Here is a 12,685-nt window from a genome sequence, read left to right on the forward strand (position 1 = left end):
GCAGCACTGAAGCAGTGCAGACCATTGACGTTGTGAAAGCCCAAGGGTCATCATCAGCGGACTACAGACGTCTTTCCTCTATCTGCTGAAAGCATACATTACATGCTCTGTTTTTATTCCAGCGTGCTGAATGAACTAGGATGACATGTATATTAATACATGTGGATGTTGTGATCATCAAAGCAGGCAAATGCACGAGGTAAAAGAATGGCTGAGAAATCCACCTTAACATTCTCTCGTCCAGGAAAAGCAATGACCTACATTATGTTAAAATCACCATGTTCTGTTTCTCATACTCTATCAAAGGTATAATGCCACATTATTTATTCCAAAGTCCCTAGAACGTTATTATTGTTATTACTCTGCCCTCTTCCTTTTTAGTTGAAAGGTGTAACATGAAGACTATTCCTAAAAAACAATGTATAGACTAGTACAAAAAGTAATCCCTCTTATTCATTTATGAAGTCTGTGGCTGTGTGTGTGTATCTGCAAAGACCCTGCACTCTGCCTGCATTTCTTATTTGGGTGTGCTCTTTGACATTTTTGGGCATCAGCCTCTTTAAAAAAAAAAACTGTGACGGGTGTTGTGAGCACACATCCAAGGGAAGCTAAGAAAATGGTGCACACAGCACCTAAAAACGTAAAAAAAAAGCAACGCTGAACGCCAAGCAGACAAAGCTGCCAATCGAAAGGTTGGTTCTTCGATACCTGGCCCTGCAGTCCCATGTCGAAGTCTCCTTGGGCAAGACACTGCTTCGCCATCGGTGTGTAAATGTGTGTGAATGGTGAATGGTTCTTGAACGATGTAAAAGCGCTTTGAGTAGACATTGAGACTAGAAAAGCACTATATAAGAACAGTCCATTAACATTTACAGGCATTTACTGACTTTGAATTAGTCAGAAAAACAAATTTCATCTGTGTGCACAAGCATGGAGTCAACATCAATGTCAAAAATGTGTTGGCCTGTACTATGGCTTGCTGCTCAGTGGCAAAATCTGAGCCACGGTGCAGCATTTTCAGCCACATCCGGTAGAGATAGACCTCTTTTTCCCCTTTCTACATGTATTGAATGTATTGATCCAAGCCTATACCTCTGTGAGCCTGTATTCACAGAAGCGCAGTAAAGTGGTTGGAGTCTATTTCGCAAGTTTTTGAAAAGTGTTTTTTCTCTGTGTGTGATTATGGTCACACTTCTAACACAGTTGTGGATCATTGTGTAATCATGAATCGTATTTAGGCACTATGCACTATATCACATTACTACTACATGTCTTGAGAATGGTCCTTGTGACCGAAATGCCTACCAAATAAACCAAAGCATAGGTATCTTCATGAAAGAGTTGCAACCAAAAAGCCATACCTCCAACATAGTAACAAGGCCAAGGGACTCAACCATGCACGAAAACATAGTTGGAGATATGGCTTTTTGGCTGCAACTCTTCCATGAAAACCACTTCTGGCCAGACTTGTCCGGACAGTAAATGGGTGTACCTTGGTCCCACTGGTTTCTACCAGTTCTGAGCTGATGTCACTGCTCAGATTTTGAAGGGAAATGAGCTTGATGTGTTTTTCATCTGCAAGTTTCCTTGGCCGACCACTGCGTCTACAACCCTCAACGTTGACCGATTTTTTGCAAGTGTACCTATAAGCATTGATGCTGGTTTAAAGGCAAAGGGTAGTAACACCAAATTAGTGTGATTTTGATTTGTTCGATCACTTTGCATTTTGTAAATTGATAAAAAGAAACACTCATATATATGTGTATATATATATATATATGTATATATATATACAGAGAGAGAGAGAGAGATAGATATAGACATAGGATGGAAGTCTGTATATATTTAATGGAAGTCTGAACATATCGAAGAAGTAAGATTAATTAACTATCAATTTACCATCCATTGATGATGGTTATCATAAAGTGTCTCTGAGACGTTTACCAAGACTAGAGTGTATCGAGACTGAGACAAGAATGAGACTTTGAGGGTTTGAGACCAAGTCAAAACCAAGACCAAATTTGTGTTAGACAGCCAGAGCTTCTATTTTTTTAATATTTATTTTGGGCATGCTAGCCTTTATTTCTGACAGGACAGCTGAAGACATGAAAGGGGAGAGAGAGGGGGAATGACATGCAGCAAAGGGCCGCAGGTCGGAGTCAAACCCAGGCCCGCTGCATCAAGTTTGCATATGAAGGGAAAGTGGAAACCCTCACAAAGTATTAACTTTCACAGTCCTGCGCTATGGCCAGAGGCCTTTAGACTTTTTGTTGTGTAACTATTTTAGACCATGTGACAGTATTTATTTAGTTTCTTGAGAATTTGGTGTTTTGGGGTTTTCTGTTCCTTGTTTCATTCATCATTTGCGTTTAAGTTTTCTGTGCTTTTGCTTACCCTATGTGTCCCTGTAACCTTGCCCTGCACGTCTTCCCTTGTGCACCTATTTTGTGTCTTGTCAGCCTGCCTTTGTGTTGTCTTGTTACCACTGTCATGATCCTGGGTTTTGTTTAGTTTCCTGTTATATTTTTTGGTCTCTGTTCCTGCCTTGTGTCCCTTTGTCTACTGTCATATTGCCATCTCTCTCTGTGTAATCTCTTTCTTGTGGCTTTGCTTTTGTTAAGAGCTTCCAGTGTTGGATTTTTTGATAGATCTTCTAGTTGTTGCAAGATTACCAGCCTGCCTCAGGATACGTTCTGTTGAAGCTGTTTTTTTTGTTGACAAAAAGTTCTTTCTGCTGCCTCATTGTCTGTACAGTCTGCATTTTGGGTTCAAACTAATCATCAAAGTAATCCTAGGAAAAACTGATAGACCAATGTTAATAATCAGAGTAAAAGTATCAATGTTTTCCTCTTAGAGTTACAGTTTGAGGGCTAAAAGAGAACTATGAATAATACACATCTCACTGCATTTTCATGTGTCACAGAACCTTTATGATACAGTTGATTGCATGATTTTCCCCCTGGGATTACTATACTTTTTTGTCATACTATACTATGACAAAAAAGCTGTAAATATGCAGAGCAGATAAATTGTCTCAAAGTCACCTGTACAGAAAAGGGCTCCATGCATTAATATGTGATTTGTCTGCAGACGGGTGAATATCTGCAGATGAGTTGACGTATTGATGTTTGCTCAGGAGTTAACGAGGCTCTGTGCGAGGCTTCATTTGGCCAAAAAGTATTTCTTTTTAATCCACCGCCTCAAAAAACCGCAAGTGTTGGAGTTGTTATAGCATCTTAGTTCTGGTGGCTTTAACCGGAGGGTGTGCTCACTGCACCTCAAAGTACACAGTTCATTTGAATCCGGTCTTAAACCCCCACCAACCCAACAAACTCAGCCTGCCGACTCAAGACGAGGTTTGTTAGCTCTAATCCTTGGCAACCATCTGTGTTTGTATTATCAAATAGGATTAGACTGATACGTGTATGTCCGTTTACCAAAATATTGGCTCAAGTTTTACCTTCAAAACTTCGACAATGAATACCACCTACAATACAATAATCCAATAATGTGATGTAAAAGCTAAAAATATGTTAATGTATGCAACTTCATTTTAATTGATTTTGCCTATAGTTTTTACATTTTTAACAGTATAGTTTGAAAAATGAATTATTTTCTTAAAAACTTAATGTATGCTAGACTTTGATCTGACCATTTAGTAAGTGATAATGGACAGGGAATTGAATAAATGAGCATGAAATATCAACAACAAGATGGCTTCATTATTGATTAATCTGCAGATTGTTTTCACAATTATTTGATTCATCTTTTGGTCACTTAAACTATATATATCAGTCACAGTTTGTAAAGCACAATGTTTAGTCATGAAAGTGTTTGTTGTTGCCTGAATAATAAGTCCAAAAGCAAAAAAGTGCAAAAGTAAAAGGTACACAATGGCATCTTGCATGTTACCAAAATGCTTAAATGTGTCTTAAAAGTCTTTCCCCTGATGTAATACCACATATCCTATGTCTGATCTGGATTAAACACACATTTAATTGGATTTCTGCAGCTCCACCTCATCCTTCAGCGGGCTTGCTCAGCACTGTTAAATACCCTCAGATGACTATGATCAAATGAATGGGAAACAACCCACTTAAATAGATCATTAAAGAGAATTAGGCACATCATAATTGCAAGATACTGCAGTACATTATGTGGAATGGTTAATTACTTTCTCACATGTGGATGTAAAATAAAAGGATTTTTTTTTCATCCATGAGACACGTCAGAATGAATTGAAGTCTATGGTGATTATAAAAATACTGAATTAACAGATTAATTAACTAATCCAAAAATCTTTTACCAAAAAATAATGATACAACTTAACTGAATTCAATCGTTTGCCCAAACACCAAAACACATGCTGGTACTGCCCTCTGTAGGATTGAGTGACTCCTCGCAAGCATCATGTCAGTGAAGCACCAGAGGCAGAAGTACTCAGATCTTTTACTTAAGTAGAAGTAATAATACTACAATGTAGAATACTCAGTTACAAGTAACAACCCTACATTTAAAATCTTATTTAAGTAAAAGTACAAAAGTGTTAGCATCAAAATTTACTTATAGAAAGTCAAAATACTCCTTATGCAAAAGGGACCATTTCAGTAAGTATATAAGCCTATATTATTGGATTATAATTATTGATGTATTAATGGGCATTGCTGGTAAAGGTGGAACTAATTGAATTAGTGTATCTACTGCTGGGTAACTTAACCCATAATAATACATCATAATTGTATTACCTGTATTATTAATCTGAATCTGCAAAGTAACTTAAGCAAAGTAAAATATGTGCCTCCAAAATGCAGTGGATTAGAAGTAGCATAAAATGAAAATAGTCAAGTAAATGTAAAATTGCACTTACAAATGCCACAGTACTACCGCTGACCACAGGATGGTAAGGTGGTGTATTGATGGCCAAATGAAGCTTTGTGAACCAGTATCTTCATTTGTGTTGTTCATCTGAGCCCACTATATAGCGCTTTTGGTATAAGAGAAAGGCCTAGGGCATTGCACATCAGTATATTCTCAACCAACAGAGAGCGCCATCTTGTGGGCTCAGAAAATAAAGACACTGGTTCACAAAACTTAATTTGGCCATCAATACACCACCTTACCATTGGCCAGCACTGCAGGGGTGCATTTTAAACATATACTGCAGAAAGGTAATGAGTTCATGCAAGATCTTGAGAGTTTACTAAGTAAGTACAAATGGCAGTGCTGACAGGGCGAGTGTAATTGTGTTAAAGGGTTGGATCATATTCAGATCAATGGTGACATACTGACATACTTGTGTCTTCCCCAAAGAGCACACAAAGCAATCCAAGACACAAATGTAATATCAGGGCTGTTTAATGGAAGCAGGAGTGTCACGTTGCAGAAACATCCCCATTGTGTTTGTGTGTGTGTCTCCCCCCCTCGTGAATCTGAGGACATTTTAGAAGCGGGACATTTTAGAAGCTGAATAACAAAACTCAATGAAGAAGAAAATCCTAAATTTGACCAAAATTCTATATGACTTCCTTCACTTTCTGAGGGTTAATTATGCTGCACGCATTTCATTGATCTCATGTTCGGCAGACAAAACTACAACTTGCACGTAATGGCTCCGGGGTACTTTGGGATCAATACTGTTCCAACATATCAGGCTGTATTGGAAAGTCTCTGTATGGGTGATTGCTTGCTACATCAATCTGGCTATAACAGTGAGCCATTTCCTAGTTGCTGCCCTGCCCTGCTCCTCTTTGTGTGGAAAGAGTACCAGCCAATTGAGGCAGATATTTTCCTCTCGTTGTCCAGTGCTTTCAGGCATTTTTTAAACAAAAGGAAACACCCGAGCTGTCGGTAGAAGTTTTTGAAAATCATTTTACAGGCCAATGAAGGCTTCAGCTTGAGTGGTTTGGGCTGTTTTGTTATCCTCTGGGGACCGGAAGGCAAGCTCCTTGCCCTGGATGCTACATCAGGAGTGAGTGCCTGCGATGGTAGATGATGGTAAGGGAATGGTGGTGGTCACAGGATTATCTTGAGGAGGTGGAGATAGCAAAGGAGGGTGGGTGGATGGTTGTTTAGTGGGAATCTGTAGCACTGCCTTTGAGTGGTTTCTCTGGTCGCACGGTGGGCGGAAATCTTTGTCAGCGTCTCTTTCAGATTTCTGGATGTTTTCTGATGGTTAGGAGATGTAAATTGGTTGATTCTCTTCAAAAATAAAGACAGAAACTTGATCCAGATTCAAAGGTGGGTGTTTGTTTACTTGTTTACTTCGATTTGTCTGGTTTGCAGTCGAAGTAGAAGCAATTTCTGTTGGAGCTAAGTGTTTCAGGAAAACTAACAAATGCAGCCTTGATTTCATCAGATAGAAAATGTGTTATTCCATAATCCTGATTTGAGGGTAAAAAGTCCCTGTTTTAAAAACTCTAATATGGAAATAATTATAAATCAGTATCAAAATGTTGAAAAATGTCTTCCTGACCACAGTTTTGCACTTTTTGTGACATATTTCACTCTATTTACAGAAAAGGATTTAATCCGTTAGTACTTTCTGGATTTGAAATAGAGACATCAGAGAGGCATGTCTTCTCTGATAGATTATTATTCTGCATTGCTTCCACAGAGTTATCCCGGAGGCCATGCACGGCAGCCCAGAGAACATCCCTCTGGGAGAGTGCACCCTCTCCCAGTCCAGGGACCAGCTGACGCCCCCGAGCCGCACAGAGAGCACTGTGTTCAGCCTGTCCCGCAGCGAGTCCCTCTGGACCGCAGAGACACCTCGCAGCAAGTGTGAAGAATTCTGGTTTGCCATCCACCTCATGTCCACCGGGGGCAGCTTCCTGGCATGCGGCATCATCATCAGCGGCCTGTACTTTGCGGGCCACTGCAGGAAATGGACCAACATCCTGGGACCGGCCCTGGTGTCGATTGGGCTTATGGTTTTTGTGGTGGGCTTGGTCCTGGTCCCTATCACCAAGGAGAACAGGCAGCAGTTGAATAAGAAGAAGCCTCTCAGCAACTACAGGCCTCCGATGTTCAACCTGTGATCACAAAACGTCATTGTATGGAAGTCATTTACCATGAGACACTTTCAACTTTTCAAAGTACACTGGATTGAAATGAACCTTTTCAGCATGGGAGTGAATAATTTAAAAGACTCTGCGTGGTGACATTTATTTTTGTTTTCAAGGATTGTCAACACTGAGCGCTTATCTCAGTGTCAAGTGTGCATGACATTTGCATTTATGGCCATGGCTGTGGAAAAAAAGGTGAACGCACAAGGACAACTATGTGCTGTATAAATTACAATTATCCACACACAATTTAGTAAGAAGTATACTAGAAAGCAAACTGTCCTTATGAATGTTCAGGAGGGTGAAATAGACAAGGGGGATTTCCTAATGCTGTGTGGTACAGTATATGCCAATTCATGAATAATTAAAGGTTGTGAGAGCTTACAATTGTCAGTTCTCAGGTTTTACTTTGTTTCGTTGCATTCACTGAAGTCCTGCATGTGGAAGGAGACTCTTTAATCTGCATTCATCCTCAAATATATGTAAAGAACAAACATTTGACTGCTGTGACCTGAAAGCCCATTTTCATAAGATTTAAATATTATGTCGCACAACATTTTTCATTAACCCCTTCAGTCCCAGCATCTATATTAGAATGGACAAGAAGTATCTATTGCCTTTGAATATGCAATTAAAATTAGACTTTGGCCGAGCAACTAATTAGCTTTTATTTCAAGTTAAAGCAGCTAATATAATCAGTATGTAATGGATCACATGAACTAGTCTCAAATTCACACAAGCTTTATTTGCATGAATGTTAAAGTTAATGAAAAATCTTTATTGAATTAGACTTCATATTGTTGGGTTATTGCACTTTACACAAGAAAACAAAATAAACAATCATAATATGTTGGGTTTATGTACAGAGTATGGTCTAGACCTGTTCTTTTATGAAAAGCGCAGTGAGATGACTATTGTTGTGATTTGGCGTTATATAAATAAAACTGAAATGAATTTAATTGAATTAATTTAACATTTTGCAGCTAATGTGCCATAACAAAGCAGAGCTAAAAGGAGAGTTATTTGGCTTACATGCATCAGGTAGACACAAACATGATGCTAAATCAATGCAAATGCTGCTCTGTTTCTGCTAGATGTGTAATTAGGACACTGTCAACTTAATATGTCAGTGTTGATGTTTAAAGCTTGTTTCTCCTGCCCCCAAGTGGCTGAAAAAAAAGTGAATGCAGATTTTAAGAAAATGTTCCACTTCCGGGATTGCTCTTGTTCTCTCAATCTGCCGGAGATTTCACAGGATATCACTCTTTTTAGCTAGACTATCTGTCCAATCTGAGTGTTCTGTTGCACGACTGAAACAACCTTTAAACGTACGGGTGTTCCACCAAAACAAGTTTCATTGCGAGGCTATTTTGCAGCGCCGTGGCTCTGTTTGGTCGCTTAGCGCCGCCAAAACAATTGTGATTGGTTTAAAGAAATGCCAATAAACCAGAGCCCATTTTTCTCCCATCTCAGAATGCTTTGTGGACTAGCATGACCCTCTACCGCAGCGCTGGGGAGGAAGGTCTGGCAACGAGAGACTAAGTAAACATGATCTATAAGTAGCGAGGTGACACAAAACCAGCAACTTTTTAACCTTTATACCAACAAACTGTAGGCAAGAGAAGAGAAAATTACTGCACACTGTCCTTTTACTTGCATTAATATTATTGAGAAATAAAACATTTATTGAAAGTACAGTATGTGTGAATTTTGCTCTTCTCTTGTCTATGGACATTTCCTCCTATACGCACTTGTCTGCTGTACAATCAATTGAAGGTGTGCATGAGCCTGCATAGTAAATATATACAAACTAAACCCATCAAATTTGCAACTTTTTTCTGTGGAGAACACAAGATTGTTTTTGAAATTGAATGTCCATCCCCATGGACTTCAGGATTTAATATTGGTTTTAATGTTTCAAGTTAGCACTGTCATTTCAGTGGTAAATTGTGTAGTTTTTTTAACATGAAATAATGTCAGATTATTTCAAGTAAATATTCAAATTCAGTTAATAAGTTAATATTAAAAATATGAAAATGGCTTTAGGTATAGAATGTTACATAAATCAAGTTGTGAATGATATATGAGCAAAGCCCTCTGTAAAACGTTATGGATATAGAATATAGATAGGAATGAAATTGGAAGGTGTGGTGAACGTAAGTGCCAGTAACTATAACTAATAGATATTTCGTTTTTATGATTACTTACATTAAGACAATTATTTTTGAAATGTGTATGTTTATTAATTGAAATTCAGGCATCATCTAAATTTTGGACAAATCTACAGCCGCAAATAGGGAAATGGTAGTAAAATAAACCATAAAATAACATCCAGAACCTCAAAACTGAAAGACTATGTATTTGCCTGTATGTGTGACAGCCTCAGTCAAACTATCTATTTTAGAGGGCATGCAAACAAAGGAAACATGTAACAAAGACACAAATTTCTATTGACATGTTGATTAAGCCTCTATTGAAAAATAAGATAAGAAAGAAACTAAAAGGAATTTTTTAAAGTGGAAAATAAAACGGTTAAGTTCCCAAAAAACAATCAGTTAACAAATAGATCAAAGTTGCAAAGAGTAGTTTATAACAGCCTAATGTTTGCTGCACCAACAGAATAAATGCATCACATTCGAAGAAAAAAAGGCTGAGTCATGATGAGCTGAGCTCTGTTCACCTAAATATAAATTTGAATGTCAAATGATATGTTAAAAGACCCTGCAAGTTCTGTATCGTTTGCACTATGGCAGCCAGAGCATTGAATTGTGAGACAGTCCGTTTTTTTTTTAAAGGACAACACAAAAACGACACGACAGTCAGGGTGTGTACACTGTACACTGTAGCCAACGACACGCCTGGGGAAATAGGCTACATTGTTTATCTTCAGGGGTGGGGCGTCTCTCTACAGGTGCGCTGCCTCAGCTCAGGTAGCCTATACAAAGAATAAAGCATCATCCTCCCGTTATTCAAGCTTCAAGCAATCAGCTGTAATGTTCCCACCATGGAGCTGAAAAGGTTTATAGGAGGATGCGTGCCTCCATTTCTGATCGCCTTCGTATTTGATGTCCTAGGTCTGATTCTGCTTTTCGTCGGCATATTCGCCAACGTGCGCATCGGCGACCGCTTTTACGGCGACTTCTTGATCTACTCCGGCTCTCTGATCATTTTCTCCAGCCTGGCCTTCTGGTTAATGTGGTACGTGGGGAACGTCCAGGTGTCGGAAGACGACGAGGTCGGCTTGAAGAAGAGCAGCAGTATCGTGCAGCTGGCCAGGAAACTATCCGAGAGGTTGAGCCAGACACTGAAAGGAGAGTCACGCGTAAAATGTGTTGAGGGTGATGAGGACGGCAGCCAGGTGGAAGCGCACAAGGCCAGCCGGGTGACATGGGGCCGGTCCACGGCATACCACAATAAAGGCTACGACGACTGCCTGGACTCCCCTTCCATGGAGAAGACAATGGATATAGAACCAGAGGAAAAAACAGAGATGTGAACTTCCATCTGATGCCATGAATGGGTACTTTAGTATAAAAACAAATGTCGTGACTGCTGTGATACATTTCAGAAATTGGAGGTGTGCACGAGCCCGCACAATCAATATCAACAAACTAAACCCATCATATTTAAAGTAAATTTGATATATGTACAGTATATGATAGACATATGTCTATCCCTATAAACATCAGAATTTAAGATTAGGTTAATCGTTTTTAATATTTCAAGTTATCACATTTATATATCACAAGTACATTTTGGGTTGTGGGTAGCATACAACAATAAAGGCTATGAAGAACCAGAGATTTGAATTTCCACCTGGGTACCTTATAAAAAAAAATAGTTTAAAACGTGGTCATGTCAGCTGTGATACACTTTATTATTTGCTGCAGCAGGGACTTCATGGATGATATACTGCAAACAATATTATGGGTGTGGGCAGCTTTCCCTGCCAAAACTAAATGGATAAAGAAAGGCAATCTGATATATATATATATATATATATATATATCACTGTATGACTCATATAGTCTCCTCTTTTAAAGATTGGTCAACACAAAGCCCATCAAAGAGCCGACTAACAAAAGCCTGTTTTACAGCCTAAATATTCGAACTCTCTGGTTCTGTGGGAAGTCTCAAAGTTGGCAAATCTGAAAAAATTTGGCTCTGGGTTTCGCGTAATTGCAGTTTTTTTTTTGGAAAACAACTAGACGGGACAACATTTATTGTAAACTTAAAATGATATGATCAAGATTTGCGAGGTGCCCTGTTTGGCCTTGAGTTTGACACATGCTGTAGACGGTATAATACTGAGGTCCAAGGCACCTTAGTGCACTCCCCACACCCTTCAGGACAGTTGGAGATGACACGAAGACATTTCTGTCATTGTTTTCATTTTCAACACTTTAGAACTGTGAGTTTCTTGGAAAGAGTGTTTTAGCCTACAAATAGGAAAAACAAATAGAGGGTTCTCTCTATCCCAATGACTCATTTCCTATTAAGTGTTAGTGTATCCTTATTTAGTCAGTGCACAGCAGGTCACCTGAGCATGCAAACATGTGATATAGGTCCACAGTCAAGCATACAATTCAACAAAAAACAAAAATTTGAATATGATTCCATTGACAACTATATTTGAATGAATTTGTACTCAGTTTTAAATGGAGCAGTTGAGGAAATTTCTCTTTTTCCTTAAACTACAGCCACATTTCATAGTTCTCTCTAAGGAACTTTAGAACGTATGCACCTGTAAAATAGCGTCACTTTTTTTTTGTATTCTACTTCATTTATTGAACTGTTTAGTTGTATCTTATGAATATTTTTTCTTTCCAAACATAAAATTCCAAATGATATCAATGCTGGGTTACCAACCAAATTACCAAAGTGAGCAACACCTTCATTACTACCTAAACATGAGGTCGTATTTTAAAGGGGTCCCAGGTTAACACTTAGTGTCAGGGCTTTAATTGTTTCAGTTTGTCTTGTGCTTGTGAGGGGCATGTATCTTCAATCATTTCTAAATACAAACCCAAACAACGAGAATGGGAGAAACATGGGGGGGTCATCAGCTTATGATCAGCGTAGGGCTGGTTGATCCGTAATATAATTCAGCATAGTGACGCTTTGATTTCACTTTTTTTGCAATCCAAACACATATTGATATATAATGAATCAACAAAATAGTTTCTCAGAAAGTCTCTTCCGTCCACCCAACAAGGTGAAAGGTCCCTGTGTTAATTGTCCTCCATTATGTTCAGCTTTGTGTATTTTTGCCACATGTTCCAAACACATTTAACTTTAATTTGTATACAAGTTGTAGCTGCAACTAGAGTAAAGCTGAGTCATGTTTGCCCTTTTATTTGCTGTCAAAGCAACATAAACACCAGTCAAACTGGTTTGTCTTAAGGCCCTGACACACCAACCCGACAGCTGACCCTTAAAAAAAAGCTTATTGGACTGACAGCCTCCTTGAGTTGGCCAAAAAAGGTGCCTCGGAGCACATTGAAGCAATTTCGACTGTCGACGGCAGCTGATTGGACAAATGCATCATGTGGGTCTGGTTTCTCAAAAAAAATTCAAGGCCAGACTGTCATGGCGGCTTGTTCAGAATACAATCTCATATT

The 12,685-nt window shown here is 38.8% G+C and overlaps 2 protein-coding genes across 4 annotated transcripts; both read left to right on the plus strand.

The window, feature by feature from the left end:
- The first annotated feature begins 5,584 nt into the window (after window positions 1-5,584).
- pirt (phosphoinositide interacting regulator of transient receptor potential channels) lies at window positions 5,585-7,453 on the plus strand. 2 transcript variants are annotated; one of them, XM_032537498.1, is made up of 2 exons: window positions 5,585-6,237; window positions 6,614-7,453. In XM_032537498.1, the coding sequence occupies exon 2, from the start codon at window positions 6,630-6,632 to the stop codon at window positions 7,035-7,037; it is 408 nt and encodes a 135-aa protein (XP_032393389.1). In that variant the 5' UTR covers window positions 5,585-6,237; window positions 6,614-6,629; the 3' UTR covers window positions 7,038-7,453. The 2 variants fall into 2 exon arrangements, with proteins under 2 accessions (XP_032393389.1, XP_032393388.1); XM_032537497.1 differs by having other exon boundaries at window positions 5,586-5,994.
- Window positions 7,454-9,840: 2,387 nt separating this feature from the next.
- On the plus strand, window positions 9,841-11,811 carry tmem238l (transmembrane protein 238 like). 2 transcript variants are annotated; one of them, XM_032537493.1, is made up of 2 exons: window positions 9,841-10,601; window positions 10,901-11,811. In XM_032537493.1, exon 1 carries the CDS (start codon window positions 10,069-10,071, stop codon window positions 10,558-10,560), a length of 492 nt encoding a protein of 163 aa, XP_032393384.1. In that variant the 5' UTR covers window positions 9,841-10,068; the 3' UTR covers window positions 10,561-10,601; window positions 10,901-11,811. The 2 variants fall into 2 exon arrangements, with proteins under 2 accessions (XP_032393384.1, XP_032393387.1); XM_032537496.1 differs by having other exon boundaries at window positions 9,841-10,596; window positions 10,896-11,811.
- The last annotated feature ends 874 nt before the right edge of the window (window positions 11,812-12,685 follow it).

Source organism: Etheostoma spectabile, chromosome 15, assembly GCF_008692095.1.
Source record: "Etheostoma spectabile isolate EspeVRDwgs_2016 chromosome 15, UIUC_Espe_1.0, whole genome shotgun sequence".
Classification (NCBI taxonomy): Eukaryota; Metazoa; Chordata; class Actinopteri; order Perciformes; family Percidae; genus Etheostoma; species Etheostoma spectabile.